The sequence below is a fragment of the Castor canadensis genome, chromosome X (genome assembly GCF_047511655.1).
Source record: "Castor canadensis chromosome X, mCasCan1.hap1v2, whole genome shotgun sequence".
Lineage (NCBI taxonomy): Eukaryota > Metazoa > Chordata > Mammalia > Rodentia > Castoridae > Castor > Castor canadensis.
Window position 1 is genome coordinate 3,420,837 of NC_133405.1, and position 24,512 is coordinate 3,445,348.

The window sequence follows — 24,512 nt, forward strand, 5'->3', positions numbered from 1 at the left end:
TACATTGTTTGGACCACCTCCTTGCCCTGACCCTTCCACTTCCGAGCAGACCTGTTTCTGCCCTCTTGTTCTCTGATTTTGTTGAAGAGAAACCATAAGAAATAATAAGAAAGACATAGAGTTTTTGCTAGTTTGAGATAAAGATAGCTATACAGGGAGATTCCTAGTGTTGTTTCCATGTACATGTGTATTGCAACCCGAATTGATTCATCTCTACCAGACCTCTTCACTACTTCCCGGTCACATTCCCATAGTGGTCTCTGCCAGTTGAAGATTACTTCATTCACTCCTCTACAGTGAACACATCAAACACTTTCAAGTTTTAGGTTTCCTTCCCTTTCTCTATTCCTCCTGTGCACATTCTCCCCTTAGTGTGTGACCCAGGTTCAATAATATTGCTGCATCTGTTTTAGGTCTGTAATCCACATATGAGGAAGAACATGTGATTTTTGGCTTTCTGAGCCTAACTAACTTCACTTAAGATGATGTTCTCCAGTTCCATCCATTTACTTGTGAATGACAAGATTTCATTATTCTCTTTGTAGCTAAATAAAATTCCATTGTGTATAAATACCACATTTTCTTAATCCATTTGTCAGTAGTGGGGCATCTTGGCTGTTTCCATAACTTGGCTATTGTGAATAGCACTGCAATAAACATGGGTGTGCAGGTGCCTTTGTAATAACCTGAGTCGCATTCCTTTGGGTATATTGCTGGGAGTGGTATTGCTGGATCATATGGCAGATCTATTTTTAGATTTTTAAGAAGCCTCCATATTGTTTTCCAAAGTGGTTGTACTAGCTTACATTCCCACCAGCAGTGTATGAGGGTTCCTTTTCCCTGCATCCTCACCAACCTTTGTTGTTGGTGGTGTTCTTGATGGTAGCTATTCTAACAGGAGTGAGGTGGAATCTTAGTGTGGTTTTGATTTGCATTTCCTTTATGATCAGGGATGGTGAGTATTTTTCATGTGTTTTTTAGCCATTTGGATTTCTTCCTTTGAAAAAGTTCTGTTTAGTTCAGTTGCCCACTTGTTTATTGGGTCATTGATTTTTGGGAGTTTAGTTTTTTGAGCTCCTTGTATATTCTGGCTATCAGTCCTTTGCCTGAAATATAGATAGCAAATATTTTCTCCCACTCTGTGGGTGGTCTCTTCAATTTAAAGACCATTTTTTTTGTTATGCAGAAGATTTTTAATTTTATGTGGTCTCATTTGTCTATCTTTTCTTTTAGTTGCTGGGCTACTGGAGTTCTGCTGAGGAAGTCCTTGCCTATACCTATTGCTTCCAGTGTATTCCCTGCTCTTTTGTGTACTAACTGCAAGGTTTCAGGTCTGATATTAAGGTCCTTAATCCACTTTGAGTTGATACTAGTGCAGGGTGACAGGCATGGATCTAGTTTCAGTTTCTTACAGACAGATAACCACTTTTCCCAGCAACATTTATTGAAGAGGCTGTCTTTTCTCCATCATATGTTTTGGTGCCTTTTTCAAAAATAAGGTGGGTGTATCTGCTAAGGTAGGGTGTTCATATCTAGTTCCTCTATTCTTTTCCACTCATCTTCATATCTGTTTTTGTGCCAGTACCGTGTAGTATAGTTGGAAGTCGGGTATTGTGATACCTCCAGCGTTGCTCTTTTTGGTCAGTATTGCCTTGGCTATTCGTGGTCTTTTGTGTTTTCACATGAACTTTAGGGTAGATTTTTCTGTCTGTGATGAATGTCATTGGGATTTCGATGGGAATTGTGTTGAACATGTAGATTGCTTTTGGTAGTATACCATTTTTACTATGTTGATTCTGTCAATCCATGAGCATGGGAGATCTTTCCACCTTCTGTTGTCTTCCTCAGTCTCTTTCTTCAGAGGTTTATAGTTCTCCTTGTAGAGGTCATTTACATTTTTGTTAAGTTTATTTCCAGGTATTTGATTTTTTTGAGGCTACTATAAATGGAATTGTTTTCGTATATTCTTTCTCAGTTTTCTCATTGTTGGTGTATAGAAAGGCTGCTGATTTTTGTAAGTTGATTTTGTATCCTGCTACATTGATGAAGCTGTTTATGGTGTCTAGGAGTTTTTGGGTGGAGTTTTTTGGTATTTGAGGTATAGGATCATGTCATCTGCAAATAGGGATATTTTGACAGTTTCTTTACCTATCTGTATTCCTTTTATTCCTTCTTCTTGCCTAATTGCTCTGGCTAGGAATTCCAGGACTATGTTGAATAGGAGTGTAGATTGTGGGCATCCTTATCTGGTTCCTGATTTTAGAGGGAATGGTTTCAGTTTTTCTCCGTTACGTATAATGCTGGCTGTAGGTTTGTCATATATAGCTTTTATAATGTTGAGGTACTTTCCTTCCATTCCTAGTTTTCTTAGAGCTTTTATCATGAAATGGTGTTGCATCTTATCAAAGGCTTTTTCTGCATCTATTGAGATGATCAAGTGGTTTTTGTCTTTGCTTCTGTTAATGTGCATTCCTGGGATGAAGCCTACTTAGTTGTGGTGAATGTTCTTGTCGATGTGTTGTTGTATTTGGTTTGCCATTATTTTGTTGAGGATTTTTGCATCAATGTTCATTAAGGAGATTGGCCTATAGCTCTCCTTTTTGGAGGTGTCTTTGCCTGGTTTTGGGATATGTGTAATACTGGCTTCATAAAATGTGTTAGGTCATTTACATTTTTGTTAAGTTTATTTCCAGGTATTTGATTTTTTTGAGGCTAGTATAAATGGAATTGTTTTCGTATATTCTTTCTCATTGTTGGTGTATAGAAAGGCTGCTGATTTTTGTAAGTTGATTTTGTATCCTGCTACATTGATGAAGCTGTTTATGATGTCTAGGAATTTTTGGGAGGAGTTAAACTTAATTTAGGTGTCATCTGTATAGATGGTATTTAAATCCATGAGGATAGATGAGATCAGTAAGGAAATGACTGTATATAGAGAAGAGAAGAGGATTGAGGACTAGAGAGGCTACAGAAAAGTGCATGTGGACGGTTGAAAGTAACCTTAAAATCCCTAATGAGAAAGCAATTCTGGAATGATGGAGTAAAAAATACACTTCTGAGTAGAAGTAATGAGATGACTTCCACACATTCCCAGAATAATCTTTCTCTAAACCCTGAACTCAACCAAAGGATCACAACCTGAGGAGTGCTGTTCTCAGTAGAATGTGGGAGCCTTGTTCCTGGCCTCCTCTTCCTCATTCTGTAGAAGTTTGGAAGATTTTGTAGTGATGAAAAGGTCAATCTTTCAAGACAGTTTGACAATTTGTAACATATATGACATAACTAAAGGGGCCCATATATAGCAAGCACAACCTCTATAACTTAAAGGAGAAATCAAGAGTTCAATAATAATAATTAAAGATTTCAATCTTTTGCTTTCAATACACAAAAATTAGATGAACAGCACCATAAACTAACTAGAGCTAATAGACTTTTATAGACCACTCTTCCCAACAACATCAAATTGACATTCTTCCCAAAAACATATGGTACACTTTTTGGTGTAAATCATAGTTAGCCTGAAATGTCTTTGACTTCTGTCCTTTCACTATATAATATAATGCCCTAATATTTATTGACTGAATAACTAAAAATTAATTAGCCTCTGACAATATAAGTTCAAAAAGAATGCCTTCCTATTAGTGCTGCTATGTCTGTACTATTTTACATCTCATTTTTTTTCCTGAGACAGGTCACATACCAAGGGCTCAGGTAATAGAAGGAGGCAATTTTGAAAGCACAACTAAAGATGTTTGTGTATTTTGTCATGCCCTATACAAAATATATTGAGAAGGTCATTCTGAAAGTGGAAAAGTTCTGATTATTGGATAGATATCCTTTCTCAGGTATTCAGTTATCCCATACCCTAGGCTAGCTCCTTCATGAAAATAGAATGATATTAGAATTATGCAGTCAACTATAAGAAAATATAATCAACATATAAGAGCCCTTCCTTATCTATTGTGTGTATGTTCTGAGATCTCCAGTAGACTCTAGAATGTGTGGATAGTATCAAATGTACCACTGTAAACATAGAACATTTTTCTGTACATGCAGCTATAAGTTTATTTTATAAATTAGACAGAGTTGCTGATTAACAGCAATAACTATTAATAAAACAATAATTCTAACAATATGCTGTGTAAAGTTTCTGTAAATGGGATCTGATCTTTCTCTCTTGAAGTGTCTTATTGTACTATATTTACCCTTCTTCTTGTGATGATGTGAAATGATGAAATGTCTAAACAATGACATGATATGAAGTAAATGATGTAGGCATTGTCATAGTGTTAGGCTACCATGTTCAAGGGTTACTTGAACACAAGCATTATGGAGATACAATAGTTGATGTGATAACTGAGATGCCTACTAAGTATCTAATGGGTAGGTGGCATATACAGAATGGATATACATGACAAAGGGATGATTTATATCCCCAGGAGGAAGGAGTGGAATAGCATGAGATTTCATTTTGTTACTCCAAATGATATGCACTGTAGATGTTTTATTCCTGGAATTTTTCATCAATATTTTGGACCGCATCTGACCACAAGTAACTAAAATCTTGAAAAGCAAAACTACAGATAATAGGACACTACCGTATAGAAAATATATACAGTTAAAATCTTAATTTAAAAAATGGATGAATACATACACTAAGAAAATTCAGTTATGACTTTAGCAATAAACCTTTCCAGGTTTCAAAATATTTCATAGATGCCAAATTTATAAAAGTATCTATTAATTGCAAGAGAGATTATGTATCAAAGTAGAAGTGTTATTGCTGATGTATTGAAGAAATGGCTGAGATTATGCACTGGGCAAGTTCTGTGGAAAAGTCAAACTTCTTGTGACATTTCCTTTTGCAGCTTAGGAGATAAAAGACCCACATAAGTTTTGCTTATTTTTCATAATGTCCAAGCAAAATTTAATGTGAATGAAGTTTTTTGGTATGTTGCCCATTATAAACAACTATATATATTTAAAGTACTTGGTCTGGTGCATGGCTGAAGTGCCAAGCTCTAAGTGCTTAAGGCTCCAAGTTCAATCCCCAGTACCACCTGAAAAAGTCCTAAAATGTATATACATAAGCAGATCATAATTAGTACAAGAGTAGTCATTAATGTCAGATTATGCTATGAAATATGCAACCAGTGTTGCAAAGCTTTGCAAAGACCCAGAATTTATATTTGTTCACTGGTGATTCACCAGAAATTATTTGATTTGTGATGAAATGTTTGAATAGAGCATATTGTGGACATGGTGGTTGCCACTGTGAGTATAAGACCATCTTTCTTACTGACTTGAACAACAGACAGCTCAAAACTTGGAGGAAAGGGATGAACAGTGTGGTGATTAACTTCCCTTTTTGAGCCTACGTACCTGAGTTAGGGCAAGGTGCCCTCCCAAAATATAAAATCCACTGTGTAAAGACTCAGTTATGACTGGGCAGAATCAAATCATTTCTTTTAGGTATTAAAACTACAACCTCTACCTCATTTCCCCCTCATTTCCTGTACCTATACACCTATTAATGTTTTAAAATTTTGCATGCAATATTGGAATTTCAAATAAAAAACCTAACATTAACACCCTAGTCCAGAGGAAATTGTGTGAGGTTTCTGGTTTGTACATCAAAGTAGAAAAAATAAGTTATAAAATAAAGAAAATTGTGATAACAGATGATTACTATTTTTAATTTGGATAGTTTTTAATTTAATATACCAGTATGAACTGTTGCTTTATCTCATATGCTCACCTCATAATTAAAGAAAATTTTAATTACTTTACCGTCAGTTTAGTCTTCTTACAACTAGCCTGAATAGCTCATTGAAGGTACCACTCTGGTTCATGTAGGCATTTGTGTTTGCGACATTTGCATGAGATAACATTTTAGTCTTTCCTACCCCTACCCCTACAGTCTACCATCCAAGAGAAAGAGAAGTTATTAATGGTCTAGAAGATCATCAGTCCTTGAAGTAAGAGACTACACCGGGTTCATTTTTATGTATACAGCATTATATTATAATAGTTGTCCAATGAGCATTGATTGGTTGTGTGGAAGTAGATGCATGACTATACTTCAGTTAAAGACACACACATACCCAAAAGTTTTTGAGGATGTAAGTTGTATTTAAATGTCATGCAAGTTTCATATTATGGATAACCATTTTCATTTCCTTTCAACTTCTCCTTCTTGACCCTTCTCTGCCTTAGATGCCTATACAACAGCTGAAGTGCTTTATTCTTGGACTCTTGGGAAGAACAAATCTGTGGAAGTGGCCCAGGATGGTTCTCGGCTGAATCAATATGACCTGCTGGGCCATGTTGTTGGGACAGAGATAATTCGGTCTAGTACAGGTATTTACTGATTTTATTTAATAAACATTTGTATAACCTGTACCAAATGCCAGTCACTGTTTTAAGTGTTCATAAATTATTTAATCTTCGAAACAATGTTGCAATGAAGTACTGTTATAATGTGGAAAGTGAGACATATAGAAGTCCAGTGACGTGTCCTATATCATAATTATGCAATAGCAGAACCAAAATATGAGCTCAGGAAGATTGGCTCTTAAGTTTCTCTTAACCACAGTGCCCTGCTCCCTCTTGGGGAATGCGGTAGAGGGTCAAGGGATATGGTAAAAGAGAAAACAGAAAGAGACTCTGGTGATTGGTCAGCCAAAATTTGATCCTAAAGATTTTATTAAGATGCTTGTTTAACTCATCCAGTGATGAAAGTTAATAGCCCCAGTAGAGGTCAGACACACAGTCAGGAGGTCAAGGGAGAAGCAGTGGAATTATTTTTCTTAAATGGATCTCCACTTCAGAAAAAAAGAGCATTGTTTGGCAAAACCTGCCAGGTCTTCTCAATAACTAATTTTGGGATATTGAACAAATGGAACTAGAAACTTGTTCTGTAGCCTTAAGTTGTGTCCATTTATAAACTGACCGTTTCCAGGGCCTTAAGGCAGGAAGTACCATGATATCCCAAGTAATTTTGATACAATAAGAACAGGAAATTTGCATGAGATAAAATAATACACCACAAAAAAATCCTTAGTGTATTTGGCAAAATTTTGTGTATTCTATGTCCCATAATAATTTTTGCTGTTAAAGAATGAGAACTTTCCACATTAATTTTGCAAGCAACACTTGTCTCTGTGAATCCACAATTATATAAATGAAATAGAATACTCTTGTTCTTTGTTTCACTGTCTGGACATAGACTGTTATTTCATGATGTTACAGCATACCATCTTGTCTGTCTCTTATTTTCCCTCCACCCAAGGACTAGGGGAGGGTACCTGAAAAGGGTGGCATTTGAAAGACAAAAGGAATTTAGAAATCTAGAATTAGGTGTGGGAAAAGCTATTCTTGACAAAGGCTAGAGGTGGGAGAGAGCATGACCCAATATGACACAGCAAAGTACCACACAAAACAACAGGGTACAGCACAACCTCCGAGGCCTTTGCCAAGAAGGTGCTCCTGTCTGCTGGAATTTCCACCCCGAGAGAGAGTATTCACACATCACCTCACTCTTCTCACTTATAGTATCAACTTTTGACACCAGCCATTGGCTATCCAAGCAGTTCCAGATCCTATTCCATTTGATCAAACCACTGTTTCATCATTATCACACAGAAAACATACATTCATGATAGGAAATTTTAAAATACATGGAGGAGTCAATTTTGGAAATTTAGGTACAGTCAAACCTCTGTATCTGCAAGTTCTGTATCCACATATCCAACCAAGTGCAGATTGAAAATATTTTTTAAAGTTGCATTTACAAAAAGTGTACAGGCATTTTTCTTGTCATTAGTCCCCAAATAATATAAATATTGTGAGAATTATTTATATAGCATTTATATTGTGTCAAATATTATAAATAATGCAGGATGATTTGAAGCATAAAGGAGAATGTGCATAGATTCTTTGAAAATATTATACAGTTTTATACAAGAGACTTCGGCATCCATGGATTTAATATCTATAGGTGTCTGGAGCCAATCTGTCAGAGATACAGAGGGGCAACTTATACTCTTTAATTCCACTTTCAAGAAAAAAATTTCCTAGAAGATTTCAGTATTTTAACTGATTATTATACAATCTGGCATATAAGCTTCCTTTTGCATTTTTGTATAAATATGTTTTATATAAATGGAGCCATTCCATAATGCTGTTTTTTGCATTGTTTTTACTTAACTTTATATTATAACCATGTTTGCATGTCACTAGATGTATGTGCTCTCCAAATGAAATGCATGCAAAATTGAGTAATAATATATTAACAAATAGAATGTAGATGTTCATTATTAGTTGTTTTGGTTACTTTAAAAAGGTTAAGATGCCCTCCTCCAAGGCCAGAAAATTCTTGCCAATGGCATTATATGTATTATCAATGTGAAGTGTAGATTTCATTGTGAAACTCAACAAAAATATATTTTTAGTGGTCTCATGTGCATGGATCAGACTCTATTTAACCATTTTCTACTACTACATTCTGTATTTTAATGCTATAAACAATTCTGTGAAGTCCCTCCTTTTTCATATGGCATATGACTCCTGCATAATTATGTACTTATGATACAGACAGAATATTGACATTGCTCTTTCAGAATGTAGACACATTTTAAAAATTACTGCATGTTAACAAACTCCTGCTCTGAAAGGGTAAACAATTCACACTTTCATTATAACTGTGTGAGCATGCCAGTTTTCCCTTACCCTTGGCAACACTGGTATCATGGGTTGAATTATGTTTCCCCAAAAGATGAAGTTTCAACCCTAATACTTCAGAATGTGACCTTATTTGGCAACAGCACTGTTAGAGATGATATTAGTAAAGATGAGGTGATAACTGCAGTGAGGTGAGAGCCTAATCTAATATGACTGATGTCCCTTATGAAAAGAGGTGAGGAGAGGACAGACAGAGCCAGAGACACAGAGACAGATTGACTAATAGCCAAATACTATGGAAACATGAAGGAATCCAGTAGAAGTTTCTATAAACCAAAAAGTGCCAAAGATTGCTAGCAAATAAGCTGAAATTAGCAAGTGGCAAGGAAGCATTCCCCTACAGGTTATACATGGAGCCTGACCTGCTGAAACCTCTATTTTAGACTTCTGGTCACCTGACCTGTGAGATGATCTATTTTTTGCTGTTTTAACTCATCCAATTTCTGGTACTTAATGATGACAGCCCCAGCAAACTAATGCAACAAGATATTGTCATTTTTTTCTTACTAATGATCAAATTAATACACGAGCATGGTGGTGAAATTAATAATGATCAAGTTTTGAACATGAAATATGAGGGAGGCACTGCCCCAAGGATGTGTATGAACTCACTTAAGCCTTTCACAGCACTCTAGGCTAGGCAGTATTATTATTCCAAGTTTACAGATGAGGAGATCATAGACCAGACAGATTAAATGATTTAACCATTGTTGTTTTATCTCTGGTGGTTCTCCCCACAGATACAAATGCGCTTTTACTGCTATTTCTTATTTTTAACCTTTAGAGATTAAACACAGATTCCTTGTTAAATATATGAGTAAAAAGTTCATTTACCCCTATCTCCTCTTTCCTCCTCCAGGTTTGTTCTAAGCCCCGATAGTTTGATATAATAGTTACCTATATATCCCGGCACATAGACCCTTCTATCCTATCCTCATCTCCTTCTTGCTTCTTGTGTCTTTGAGCTAAAATTGTGTTTTCCACTGTCAAAACACACTTAAAGGTGCATTTAGTTCTTGCAGTAGGCAGAATAATGGTTCCCCAATGATGTCTACATCCTAATCCCAAAACCTGTGACTGTGTTAGGTTACATGGCCAGGGGGAAATTGAGGTCACCAATGGAATTAAGGTTCCTTATCAGCTGATTTGAAAATAAAGAGATTATCCTGGATTATCCAGGTAAACTGGATGTAATCACAAAAGGTCCTTATAAAGGGTGGGGGACAGGAAAACCAGACCAAGAGAGCAAATGATTAGAAGACACTTTGCTGCTGGCTTTAAAGAAGAAAAGGGGACCTCAAGCCAAAAAATACCAATGCCTCTTCCCTAGAACCACCAGAAAAAAATGCAGCTCTGCCAACAATGAATATGTATAGCAAAATGGCACATTACCAAATTAATATACCAATATTAATATCAGGTATCATTTTTAAAAATTAATTTAAAACCTTCATTTTAGTACATTGAATCTCAGTTTAGACTTCTGACCTCCAGAAGTATAACATCATAAATTTGCTGTAGGAAATTTGTTCTGTGCTCACGTTTAAAGCTTTAGTACTTTCTCTGTAGATTGAATTTAAAAGCTGAAAACCAGCAGGGGATGTTTGATTAGAATGACTGTCTATTGTCTGTTGTTAGCACTGCATTTCTTCCTAGGAGCCTGTCATGCACTTAAACTACCCCAGCCCTCTTACCTATGTCCTAGTGTCTGCTAGTATTAGCTTAGTGTTTCCTTGTTGATTTCAGACGCTGCATTTCTCATCTACTAAGTACATATGAATACACTTGAGTCTCTATCTGAATTCCTTATTTTCTTTTGTAGTCTCTGTTATATATCTATTAATGTAGATAAATGTTTTCAAACTGATTTTAAAAGTAACACATATAATCCCCACCAAACTCTTTTTAAGAAAAGGGGAGAGTAAGGAAGAAAGTTGATGGAATATGATAGGGGTGAACTTGCTCAAAGTATACTGTATGCATGAATGGCATTATCACAATGAACCCCCTTGTACTTATTAATATATGCTAATAAAATGTTAAAATCCATACAGATTATATACATATATAATGTTGACAGTAGGGTCAACATTATCCTCCATGTAAGGCCCAGCATGTGAGTGGGAAGTTTGGCCAGATAAAAGACTTACAATCCACAGAAGTTATGTTTGTTATGACTGACTCTCTCCAAATGCTCTCAGTCCTCAATATTAAGTAGCTCCAAGCAGAGAATTTCTACTCTTTGCTCCAGATTCAAATATGCATTAAAGAAAAGAATGAGGGCTAGGCATCATGGTACACATCTTTAATTCCAGATACTCTGGCAGTGGAGATCAGAGGATCACGGTTCAAGGCCAGCTCAGGCAAAAAATTAGTGATACCACATCTCAACAAATAAGCAGGGTATGATGGTGCATACACCTCTAATTCCAAATACCTGGGAGACATAGGCAGGAAAATCACTGTTTGAGGCTGACCCTGGGCAAAAAGCACAAGACTCTATATGAAAAATAAAATTAAAAAGGCCTGGGGGCATGCATTAACTAATAGATCCCCTGCCTAGCAAGTATGAGGCCCTGAGTTCAAACCACCAAAAAAAGAATGAAAATCATCAAAATTGGTGTCTAGTTGTTGACACTACTCCCTATTTTCAACACTGACTCCATTTTCCCTCATTTGGCAAACTATCACACCAATTTTCTAGGAGACTAGGTAGGATGTATGATCTTACTTTTTATCTTGCTTAGAAATTTGATCATTTGCTAGAGTAAAAGTTTTATTATAATTCCCACTTTATATTTTATCTCAACATATATACCATAGGCAAAAAAAAGACAAAGGAGAAAACATGAGAAATAGTGAACGAGAAAGAGAAATCAGGGAGATAGAAATAAAAATAACAGAGAAGGCAAGATAAAGAACAAGGAACAGAGACAGAGATGGAAAAATACCAGACACAGATTTAAGAAAATATATCCACTTACTTTGCATAATGAGTTAATTTGTGAAGCTATTTTTAAAAATCTTCTTGTGTGCTTCACGACCCTAGAAACTAGCTAAGTTGAAAATGTTTTGCACTGTACAAATTCCCCAAACCACTTAAAGGGTCATCCTTCATAATAAGAACACACACAGAGGCAAGGACAGAGAGGACATAACAATCCACTTTACAAAAATATATTCAGTTATGTAAAGCGTTAATTTGCTAAACTGTTCTGTAATTCTGACACATAGAAAATAAGTAATTTGCAAATACATATGCATTATGTTTGATACTGCACCCTTGAATATTTCACACACAACACAGATGGCATTTAATAAGCCTTATAAATCGGATCACATGGGTGGAAATAGCATGGGGGGCTGGAAAATTCCACCAATCTCATTAAAGCTGCAGTTCTTACCTTGGCAGAGATGTGGAAAGACAGAAACTATCAGAGTTGTATTTAACAATCTATTCAGTTAATTAATACAATGAATTAATTTGCTAAGCTTTCTAAAAGTCCAGTTGTAATTTTCACCCATAGAAACTGCCTAGACCGTGAATACCTGATAATATGCAAAAGGGGCTTTTCATTATCCTTATGACTATTTTCAATGGATCCTGAGAGTCTGTAGAAAAGGAACCGAGACAGGAAATCTTCCTAACCTGATAAAAGGCTTCAGTTCTCACTAAAGAGAATTTCCATTGCCCCTTTGAAAGAGACAGAGAGAAGGAATGGAGGATAGAAAAGATTGAAGAAAAATATTTTCAGTTATTCACAAATGGTTGATTTGATAAGCTTTTGAAAAATACACCTGCTATCCCTTTCAGATTCACAGACTATAACTAATTCACTAGTAATAGTTATTATATTTTAGATAGTAAATATTTTATGTGATCAGATATAGGTTTAACACATATGCGTTCAGGAGTATTGAGACTAAGATGAGAAAGGGTGAAAATTTCCCAAGCTAATCAATGTGTAATTCTCAGGAAGAATTAGTCCTCAATTGTTTATCCGTGGGAAGAGAGAGTGAAGGAAGGAAGAGGAAAGGAGTAAAAATAGACACACAAAGGGGGAGAGAGAGACGAGAAAGAGTGTTAATGATGATACTAGTGAATTTGAAGATTTTAATTTTGGTCTAGGTGCTTGAGAGTTAATGTTTTTTGAGATGAGACAATCTGTTGTCAGAACCAGTTTGAAAAAGAACAGGGCAGGAGGAGTAAAAGCCAAAGTTTAGATATAGTAGATCAAGGTGATTATTACGTCCCCAAGTAGTGATGTATGGTAGGTAGTTGAATATATACATGTACAGATAAGGCTGGCTGAGTTCCTTAAGTTCTAGATAAGTTTTAGATAAAGAGCTAGAGCTCCTGCCTAGCAAGTGTGAGACCCTGAGTTCAAACCCCAGTGCTGCAAAAAAATAGATGTACAGATAAATAGAGACCCCAGGAATCATATAACCAATTATCACAAACTATACAGCTTCACAGTTCTGGAGGCTGGATGTCAAAATCAAAACATTGCCAGTGTAACTTCTGTAGATACTTTGAGGGAGAATCTGTACCATGGCTCTTGATAGCTTCTGGTGACGGCCAGCAATCCTGCTTGGCTTGTGGATGCATCACCCCAATCTCTGCCTCTGTCATACATGTTTGCCTCTATGTACCTCTGTTCTTATAAGAATATCAGTTATACTGGATGAAGGGCCCACCTTTCTCCAGTATGGCTTCATGTTAACTAATTATATCTGCAACAACCCTATTTTCAAATAAGGTCACATTCTGAGTTAATGGTTAAAAAATCACATATCTTTTTGGGAGACACAATTCAACTCATAACAACCATAACAGTGCATAACAAGTAGTAAGCCCATGTTCATATATACTAGGGAGTCATCAGAATTTACAGTATTAAAGCTACAGACCAGATAAGTATGCCAAAAAGAGTGAGTGACCCGGTGGCCTCCAATGTTTAGACATTAAAAGCAGCCATCAGTGGAGGCTGGGGAGGGGTAGTCAGTGCGGAGGAAGGGGGACTTTCAGTTCTAATCAAGTAAATCCACCAGAACAGTGCAGCATACTGCTTAAAAGAGCAAACCATGGAGCCAACCTAACTGGGCTTGAATTCAGGCACACTGCTTACTAGCTAGGTTACCTTGTGAAAGTTGCTCAATCTCTTTTTGCTTCAGTTTCTTTTTTATTTTAATTTAATTTTATTGTTTTTACATTTACTTACATGCGTATACATTACTTGGGCCACCCACACACACACACTTGGCAGAACCTGTTCCGCCCTTTTGTTCTCTAATTTTTTTGAAGAGAAAACATAAAAGATAACAAGAAAGACATATCATTTTTGCTAGCTTGAGATAAAGGATAGCTATACAGAGAGAGAGATTCCTAGCATTGCTTCCATGCACATGTGTATTACAGCCTGAATTGGTGCATCTCTACCAGACCTCTTTACTACTTCCCGATCGCCTTCCCATAGTGGCCTCTGCCAGTTAAAGATTACTTTATTTACTCCTCTACAGTGAACACATCAACTACATTCAAGTTTTAGATTTCCTTCCCTTTCCCTATTCCTCCTGTATGTGTTCTCCCCTTAGTGTGTGACCCATGTCCAATAATATTACTGCATTTGGTTTTGGTCTATAATCTGCATATGAGGGAGAACATGCGATTTTTGGCCTTCTGAGCCTGGCTAACTTCACTTAAGATGATGTTCTCCAGTTCCATCCATTTACTTGTGAATGACAAGATTTCATTCTTCTTTGTGTCTTTTTGCCTCAATTTCTTGACCTATAAAATGAGGATATCAGTCAATAGGACATACATTGTAAGGTTGTTGTGAAGATTAAATACTTTAATGAAGTTAAAGTGTTAGATGAATGCCTATCAACATAGCAAGTGCTTAGAAAAGATGATTATTTCTTATTAATAAAATGAGAATGTGAATTTATTTGAATGAACTTGTGTCAAAGTTGCTCTGAGCAAGCTGTATTGGTACACTGTTTGCTCTTTTTCACAATCAAAAATATACTATTTTGTGATTATTAAGGAGGTCTGGTTATGTGGATTTGGAAGGTGTTAGGATGCCTTGAGTATAAGATTGAGGAAAGAACTTTGTTAACTGAATTCAGGCCCAGGTTGCTTTAACAATGTTTGTGTGACTACAAACTACCTAATTTTACTCTCTCTCAAGGAGAATATGTTGTCATGACAACCCACTTTCATCTCAAGCGAAAAATTGGCTACTTTGTGATCCAGACCTACTTGCCATGTATCATGACTGTCATCCTGTCACAAGTGTCTTTCTGGCTTAACAGAGAATCAGTCCCTGCACGCACGGTCTTTGGTAAGTGTTGCTTTATGGAGAATGGGGGAGAAACATTTTCAAAGTCTATCAAGGACAGTCAAAGTAGAGGTGGGGAAGGTGGAAGACCCATTCCTGGAGCAACAGAAGCAAGTAAATTTTTTTTTAATGTTGTGCTGGTTGTGGGTTAAAAGTTCCTACAATAAATCAAATATATCACACTTGAGTTTACCCCCTCCACCATTCTCCCCCATTCCCCCTCATTCCTGGAACACCTCCAACAGACATCTTCCCTCCACCCACATACATGTGCACCACATTATCCCTCCTCCCCACCTCTTACCTTCTCCAACTGGCACCAACCTCACCCTCCACCACTGGGCAGGACCTGTTCCACCCTCCTGTTCTCCGATTTTGTAGAAGAAAGAAAAAAATGACATTTTTGCTTGTTTAAGATGGCCACACAGGGAGCTTCTCTGTGACATTTTCATATTTACATGTATTTTTGTTACCCAAATTGATTCATTTCCTACATCTTTCTTCCCCTACCTTAGTCCCCTTCCTATGGTGGTCTATGCTCATTCTTACATAGAGAGTACATCAACTATATTCGCCCTCTTAACTTCCTCTTCTACCCTTCCCCTGTCATACATAACCTCCCCCCAATATGACCTGGCTTATTTGTATTAGGTCTATATTCTACATATGAGAGAAAACATGGCACTTATGGCCTTCTGAGCCTGGCTGACCGCACTCAGAATGATGTTCTCCAGTTCCATCCATTTACCTGCAAATGACAAAATTTCATTCTTCTCTGTGACTGAATAAAATTCCATTGTGTATAAATACCACATTTTGTTTTTATTATTCATATGTGCATACAATGCTTGGGTCATTTCTCCCCCCTGCCCCCACCCCCTCCCTTACCCCCCACTCTGCCCCCTCCCTCTCCCCCCACCCCCCTTGATACCCAGCAGAAACTATTTTGCCCTTATCTCTAATTTTGTTGAAGAGAGAGTATAGGCAATAATAAGAAGGAACAAGGGTTTTTGCTGGTTGAGATAAGGATAGCTATACAGGGCATTGACTCACATTGATTTCCTGTGCGTGTGTGTTACCTTCTAGGTTATTTCTTTTTGATCTAACCTTTTCTCTAGTTCCTGGTCCCCTTCTCCTATTGGTCTCAGTTGCTTTTAAGATATCTGCTTTAGTTTCTCTGCGTTGAGGGCAACAAATGCTAACTAATTTTTTAGGTGTCTTACCTATCCTCACACCTCCCTTGTGTGCTCTCGCTTTTATCATGTGATCAAAGTCCAATCCCCTTGTTGTGTTTGCCCTTGATCTAATGTCCACCTATGAGGGAGAACATACGATTTTTGGTCTTTTGGGCCAGGCTAACCTCACTCAGAATGATGTTCTCCAATTCCATCCATTTACCAGTGAATGATAACATTTCGTTCTTCTTCATGGCTGCATAAAATTCCATTGTGTATAGAGACCACATTTTCTTGATCCATTCGTCAGTAGTGGGACATCTTGGCTTTTTCCATAACTTGGCTATTGTGAATAGTGCTGCAATAAACATGGGTGTGCAGGTGCCTTTGTTGTAACATGATTCACATTCCTTCAGGTATATCCCTAGGAGTGGAATTGTTGGATCATATGACAGTTCTATTTTTAGTGTTTTGAGGAGCCTCTGTACTGTTTTCCATAGTGGTTGCACTAGTTTACATTCCCACCAGCAGTGTATGAGGTTCCTTTTTCCCCACATCCTCGCCAACATTTGTTGTTGGTGGTGGTTTTGATGGCAGCTGTTCTAACAGGAGTGAGGTGGAATCTTAGTGTGGTTTTGATTTGCATATCCTTTATGGCCAGGGATGGTGAGCATTTTTTCATGTGTTTTTTAGTCATTTGAACATCTTCCTTTGAAAGGCTCTGTTCAGTTCATTTGCCCATTTCTTTATTGAGTCATTGGTTTTTTGGGAGTTTAGCTTTTTGAGCTCCCTGTATATTCTGGTTATCAGTCACTTGCATGATACATAGCTGGTAAAGATTTTCTCCCATTCTGTGGGCAGCCTCTTCAATTTAGAGACCATTTCTTTAGTTGTGCAGTATCTTTTTAATTTATGTAGTCCCATTTGTCAATCATTTCTTTTAGTTACTGAGCTGCTTAAGTTCTATTTAGGAAGTCATTGTCTATGCCTATTAATTCCAGTGTATTCCCTGCTCTTTGCTGCACTAGCTTCAAAGTTTCAGTCTTATATTCAGGTCCTTAATACACTTTGATTTGATACTTGTTCAGGGTGACAGACAGGGATCTAGTTTCAGTTTTCTGCAGGCAAATATCCAGTTTTCCCAGCACCGTTTGTTGAAGAGGCTGTCTTTTCTCCATGATTCGTTTTTGGCACCTTTGTCAAAAATCAGGTGGGCATAGCTGCATGGATTCATATCTAGGTCTTCTATTCTGTTCTATGGGTCTTCATAACTGTCTTAATGCTGTTTTTATTACTATGGCTGTGGAGTATACTACACAGTAGTAATTTGAGGTTTGAAGTAGTTTGAAGTCAGGTATTGTGATACCTTCAGCATTGCTCTTTTTGTTCAGTCTTGCCTTGCTATTCATGATCTTTTGTGCTTCCAAATGAACTTTAGGGTTGATTGCATTGAACATGTAGAAGTAACTAAATTCTTAACAAAGAAATGAGAATAAGAAGAATGTTGTAGTTATATTACTGAAATGCTGCCTGTCTCCATTGGTTTGCCCCAGGAACTTGGAAGGAATTGAATGTTTAGTGAAAAAGAAGAATTTAGTGCACAGACTGGAGAAAGTAAAGGGTGGGAAACCAAGCTGACAACAGAGATGTGACTTGGGGCTTATTAAAGAACCATTTTGTGTATGATCACCTGGCTTTGCTGCTTGTCCTCTAGCCTTCCTGAAGGTAGGAAGCAGCTGATAGCTACACACAAATTTAAAGAATTTCTTCAATAGAGCCTACAATCAGAGGAATTTACTTCAGTGTGAGTTTGCTGATATCTAAGAAGAGGCATGCATAGCATCAGCACTTTTCCTCAGAGACTTAAAGCAGACATAAAAGTATTTTGTTTTTCCCACTGCACTAGAAGATTTTTAGCATATAAATGTTAATTAATTTTTTAGATTTTTAAACTGCTTCCATAGCAATGTAGGATGTGAGGCATAAACTTGGGCATACTGGGTACCCACACAGAGGCATTTCTATGAATATCTTGAAGCTATACTGTGCCATTAAATAAATAGTAAGTGATATTCCAGAGAGAAGTAAAATTTTAGGCCAGGTCTCAAAGGAGATAGTAGTGGAGAAAGAAAAAGTAACCTGCAATGCAGAAAAAAGAAAAAGAACAGTAAGAAGGGTATGCTGTTATAGAAGTCAAGAGAAAGTATTTACGAGGTAGGGACTAAATCATCTGGGGTAAATCATAGTGTGAGTTTACATAGAATGCAGACAAACTGTCTGTTGTGTATTATGGTATACTTGTGTATTAATGATCTTGAAAAGAACACTTCTAGTGAAGTGAAGGGACAGAAATGACACAGGAGTGGTTAAAGGTACCCTGCTTTTGAAATATAACAAAATAGACACCTTGAAAAATATTCCTCCACAAAATCCTAGAAAAGCTAGATAAGAAAACATTCTTTCAAGTTAACATCTGAGCTCATGAAACATTAAAGGAAACTGAGAGGCCCAAATGAAAGAAGGAAGTGGTAACTGGAGTGTTGATCACATGAACTGATGAGGCTATAGCAGGAATGTAAGTGGATGGATTACTGGTTGTGATAAGCAAGAAGCTGAAATTTTAAGGAAAACAGTGAGCTTAACTTAAGTTAGGAGTTACAACTAAGACTGGTACGCTGAATAATGGTCCCCAAAGATGTTAATGTTCATGTATCTAGAACTTGGGAATGTGACCTTATATGGCAAAAGTAACTGCAGGTTTGGACATGGTGGCATACACTAATAATCCTTTCTAGGGAGACAGAGAAAGGAGGAGCACAGTTTGAAGCCAGCCTGGTCAAAAATGTCAGTGAGTCCCTGTCTAATAATCAAGTTGAGTATGGGAATGTACACCTGAAATCCCAGCTACTGAGAAGGCAAAGATAGGAAGACTGTAGTCCAAGACTGGCCTCAGGTAAAAAGTGCGAGATCCTATTTTAAAGATAACTTAAAAGCAAAAGGATTGGGGTAATGGCTCAAATGGTAGAGCACTTGCCCAAGCCTTAGGCCCTGGATTCAAGTCCAATTTCCACAATAAGAATAACTCTACAGATGCAATTAAGTTAAAACAATCTTGAGGTGGGCAGACTATCCTGTATTATCAGGATGGTCTTTAAATGCAATCATAAATATTCTTTTAAGACTGAGACAGAAAAAAAATGAGGCAGAAGGTCATTTGACTATAGAGAGAAAGCATTGTGATGATAGAAACAGGAAAGATTAAAAGATGCTTTGCTGTAGGCCTTGAAAAAGGAGGAAGAGGCCCATGAGCCAAAGAGTACAAATAATACAGCTTTAGAAGCTGGAAATGGCAATGCATTATTTCTATAGCAGAGGGAGTATAGTCCTGCAGCAACATTGACCTTAACCTGGTGAAACTGATTTCATACTTTTAGTGTCCAGATCTGTAAGAATAGACTTGTGTTCCTTTAACCTACTAATTTTGTGGTAATCTGTCATATAAGCCATACAAATTAATACAAAGACCCTTCCCATAAATCCAATACCATTGAAGGGTTAAGCCCTTGCTGTTAAAGAACACTGGCAAAACACACTTAGCTGGTTCAGGGAGACAGTAAGAAAGCATTTTGATTTTGGCCTGGGCTCTGTGTGAAATATGGGATTTCTTGAGAATTTTTTAATTCAAGCTTGACCTCATAGTAATTTAGAATTCTTATTTACAGTAACTCCACTGATGTGAAAGCCTCCAAGTTTAAAAGTTAATTTAAAAAGTAATTGCAGAATTTTTATGTAAGAACAAAGAACCAAGAATAGCCTATATTCTCCTGAAGAAAATCAAAGCTAAGAAACTTGGCCCACAATATGTCAAAATGATTAAAAAGCTATAATAGTTAAGACAGTGTACCATAAGCATAAAGAAAACAAAAATGAATAAATGAAATGCTGTAAAGAGCCTAAAAGTGGCCTGTGTACGTTGAAACTAGATTTATCACAAAGATGGCCTTGCAGAGACCTAATTTGAGAATGATCATGGACTTAAATATAAAAAACTAAAAGTATGCTCTTAGGAGAAAATATAAGGCCATATCTTTGCAACTTTTGGTAGACAGAAATTTTTAGTGCACAAAGATTAATAATATAGAAGAAAAAGAACTCATAAATTGGAATTCATCAAATTGACAGTCTACTCATCAGAGAGGAACATTAAGAAAATGAAAGGCCAAATCATTAAGACATTATACATCTATATAAACCCGACAAAAGACATATATTCTAAAAACATGAAGAGTTTATACAATTTAATAAAAAGAAGGCAGATAATTACACTTTAAAAATGGGCAAAAGACATGAACAGTTTGATCAGAGAATATTCAAAAGTGCCCATAAGAGTATAAAAACATCCTTAGCATCATTTGTTTGTTTTTAAAAACTTTTATTAGGTTATATTCATTGTACAGGAGGGATTCATTGTGACAATTCCAAATAGGCTTATATTGTACATTAGTTAGATCATCCCCATCATTTCTCCCCCTCAACTCCCTCCCTGCCCCACTTTAAAGCAATTGAAGTGGTTTCTTTGTTCTATTTCATATAAGTTATGAAGTCCATCAACCACATTCCCTCATCTTAATCTCCTTCATTCAATTACCATCAGTTTTATCAAGAAATTGTAAACCAAAATCTCATGGAGACATCTCTTTAAATACTGCAATGGTTAAAATTTAAAAGACTGACATCAGACATTGGCGAGCTTGAGGAAAAATTAGAGCTGTCATACACTGCTGGTAGGGTGAACATGATAAAATCTGTTTAGACACAAGAGGCCACGAATAGCCAAGGCAATACTCAGTCAAAAGAACAATGCAGGAGGTATCACAATACCTGACTTCAAACTATATTACAAAGCAATAATAATAAAAACAGCATGGTACTGGCACAAAAACACACATGAAGACCAGTGGAACAGAATAGAGGATCCAGATATGAAGCCACACAACTATAAGCAACTTATCTTTGACAAAGGAGCTAAAAATATACGATGGAGAAATAGCAGCCTCTTCAACAAAAACTGCTGGGAAAACTGGTTAGCAGTCTGCAAAAAACTGAAACTAGATCCATGTATATCACCCTATACCAAGATTAACTCAAAATGGATCAAGGATCTTAATATCAGACCCCAAACTCTTAAGTTGATACAGGAAAGAGTAGGAAATACTCTGGAGTTAGTAGGTATAGGTAAAAACTTTCTCAATGAAACCCCAGCAGCACAGCAACTAAGAGATAGCATAGATAAATGGGACCTCATAAAACTAAAAAGCTTCTGTTCATCAAAAGAAATGGTCTCTAAACTGAAGAGAACACCCACAGAGTGGGAGAAAATATTTGCCAACTATACATCAGACAAAGGACTGGTAACCAGAATATACAGGGAACTTAAAAAACTAAATTCTCCCAAAACTAATGAACCAATAAAGAAATGGGCAGGTGAACTAAACAGAACTTTCTCAAAAGAAGAAATTCAAATGGCCAGAAAACACATGAAAAAATGCTCACCATCTCTAGCAATAAAGGAAATGCAAATTAAAACCACGCTAAGATTCCACCTCACCCCTGTTAGAATAGCCATCATCAGCAACACCACCAACAACAGGTGTTGGCGAGGATGCGGGGAAAAAGGAACCCTCTTACACTGTTGGTGGGAATGTAGACTAGTACAACCACTCTGGAAAAAAATTTGGAGGCTACTTAAAAAGCTGGACATCGATCTACCATTTGATCCAGCAATACCACTCTTGGGGATATACCCAAAAGACTGTTACTCCAGAGGCACCTGCACATCCATGTTTATTGCGGCACTATTCACAATAGCCAAGTTATGGAAACAGCCAAGATGCCCCAGCACTGACGAATGGATTAAGAAAATGTGGTATCTATACACAATGGAATTTTATGCAGCCATGAAGAAGAACGAAATGTTATCATTCGCTGGTAAATGGATGGAATTGGAGAACATCATTCTGAGTGAGGTTAGCCTGGCTCAAAAGACCAAAAATCGTATGTTCTCCCCCATATGTGGACATTAGATCAAGGGCAAACACAACAAGGGGATTGGACTATGAGCACATGATAAAAGCGAGAGCACACAAGGGAGGGGTGAGGATAGGTAAGACACCTAAAAAACTAGCTAGCATTTGTTGCCCTTAATGCAGAGAAACTAAAGCAGATACCTTAAAGCAACTGAGGCCAATAGGAAAAGGGGACCAGGAGCTAGAGAAAAGGTTAGATTAAAAAGAATTAACCTAGAAGGTAACACCCACGCACAGGAAATCAATGTGAGTCAATGCCCTGTATAGCTATCCTTATCTCAACCAGCAAAACCCCTTGTTCCTTCCTATTATTGCTTATACTCTCTCTACAACAAAATTAGAGATAAGGGCAAAATAGTTTCTGCTGGGTATTGAGGGGGGGAGCGGGAGGGGGTGGAGTGGGTGGTAAGGGAGGGGGTGGGGGCAGGGGGGAGAAATAAACCAAGCCTTGTATGCACATATGAATAATAAAAGAAAAATGAAAAAAAAAATCTGTTTAGAAAAACAATTTGATTCTTGCAAAGTTAAAAAAAAAATGTGTGCCCTGTAATCTACATATTCATCTCTTTAGAATGAAAATAAAATATCCCTAAAGAAATGCTGAAAACAATTTTATTCACAAAAACCTCAAAGTAGAAAACATCCTAATATGAATGCTGATGTGATGGAAATATGATATTTCTTAGTTTGGGTGGTCATTCTACAATTGTATACATTTGTCCAAAGACTTCAAAACGTATAATCAAACTATTTTTATTTATTGAACATAAATTTACCACAATTAAAAATACAAACCTACTAGGACTTCAGATATTTGAGTTATCACACGTAAATTTTCAAACAGTCATGATCAGTTAGAATTCTAGAAGGAGAAAAGTGAGAGAATGGACCAAAAGCAAGTTTTTGAGAGATAATGGCTGACCACTGTCTAAACTTGAAGGATATAAAGCCACAATTATTACAGATCTTATGAACTCAAGTAGAATAAATTAAGCAACATGCAAATGAGGACACCTCATAGTGAAAACTCTGAAAGCAAAAAAAATAAAGAACAAATTTTAAAAGTTTCCTGAAGAAATACATTACCTTTAAAATCATAACAAATATACTGGCAGGTGACCTCCACAGAAACATTGAAGACATTTTTGAGCAAAACAACAATAAAAATTCATCATTATCATTAGACTGTTTCTAAGGGAAATACTAAAGGTTATTCTTCAAACTATAGGGAAATAATCCTAGAAGGAAGATTGAAATGTAGTTTAAAAGAATGAATATAACAAATATGTGAGTAATGGTAAGTGAGTACCAAATGTATAGAATAAAATACTATAGTATCACACAATCTAAGGTGAAGTGGGTATACATTGAGATCAAATATTCTCTGGACTTTCATTAACAGGGAAAGTATCAGTTAACATTAAATTTTCAGAAATCAAGGATGCATATTGACTGAAACTTTCCTTCATCTTCTGGGAATGTTAAATGATACAACTCATTTAAAAACAGCTTCCAGTATCATAGAAAGTTAAACATATGCTTTCTATATTATCTTATTGTCCCATCCCTCGGTGTTTACCAGGAGAAATGAAAACTTATAATTGCACAAGTACTTAAATGGAATCATCTGAGATTCTTTATTTACAGTAGTTGAACATTAGAAACAACCCATATGTCCATGAGTAGGTGAATAGAGGAAAAAATTATTTTAACAGTACAACGGAATATTTCTCTGAAATTAAGAGGAATATAGGAAAGATGAAGCAACATGAATGAACCTAAATATTATGCTGAGTGAAGGCATCCAGACACAAATGAGGCCATACTGTATGATATTTATATAAAACTTGAAATCATGGGAGGAAAATTTAATCCATAGTGAAAGAAAGGAGATCAGTGATTACCTGGAACCAAGGAGAGGATGGCATGTATAAAGGAACCTATGGGAAAAAATAGAAAGCAGTAGCATGTGATGCTAGATGTCTCAAAGGAGCATTTTAAATAAATTATCACAAGACTGTGATTAAGTAATGTCTAAGGGGTACTAGAAATCAAACAAAGTATGGATCTGAGCTCTTGACTCTGAATTGTTAAGAACAAAAGGAGGTTGTGAATTTGCCCATCACCGAGCAGCAGAGTTGGACAATTAGGTTTGTAAGGGAGGGTTT

The 24,512-nt window shown here is 36.6% G+C and overlaps 1 protein-coding gene across 4 annotated transcripts in view; it reads left to right on the plus strand.

Annotated features, from left to right (window-relative positions):
• Gabra3 (gamma-aminobutyric acid type A receptor subunit alpha3) overlaps window positions 1–24,512 on the plus strand; it is a 230,236-nt gene that overhangs the window by 183,052 nt on the left and 22,672 nt on the right. For all 4 annotated transcript variants that reach the window (XM_074062404.1, XM_074062403.1, XM_074062402.1 and 1 more), the window contains 2 exons: window positions 6,217–6,360; window positions 14,934–15,086. In XM_074062404.1, the coding sequence (XP_073918505.1) occupies window positions 6,217–6,360; window positions 14,934–15,086 (297 nt within the window). The remainder of the gene's footprint in view (window positions 1–6,216; window positions 6,361–14,933; window positions 15,087–24,512) is intronic.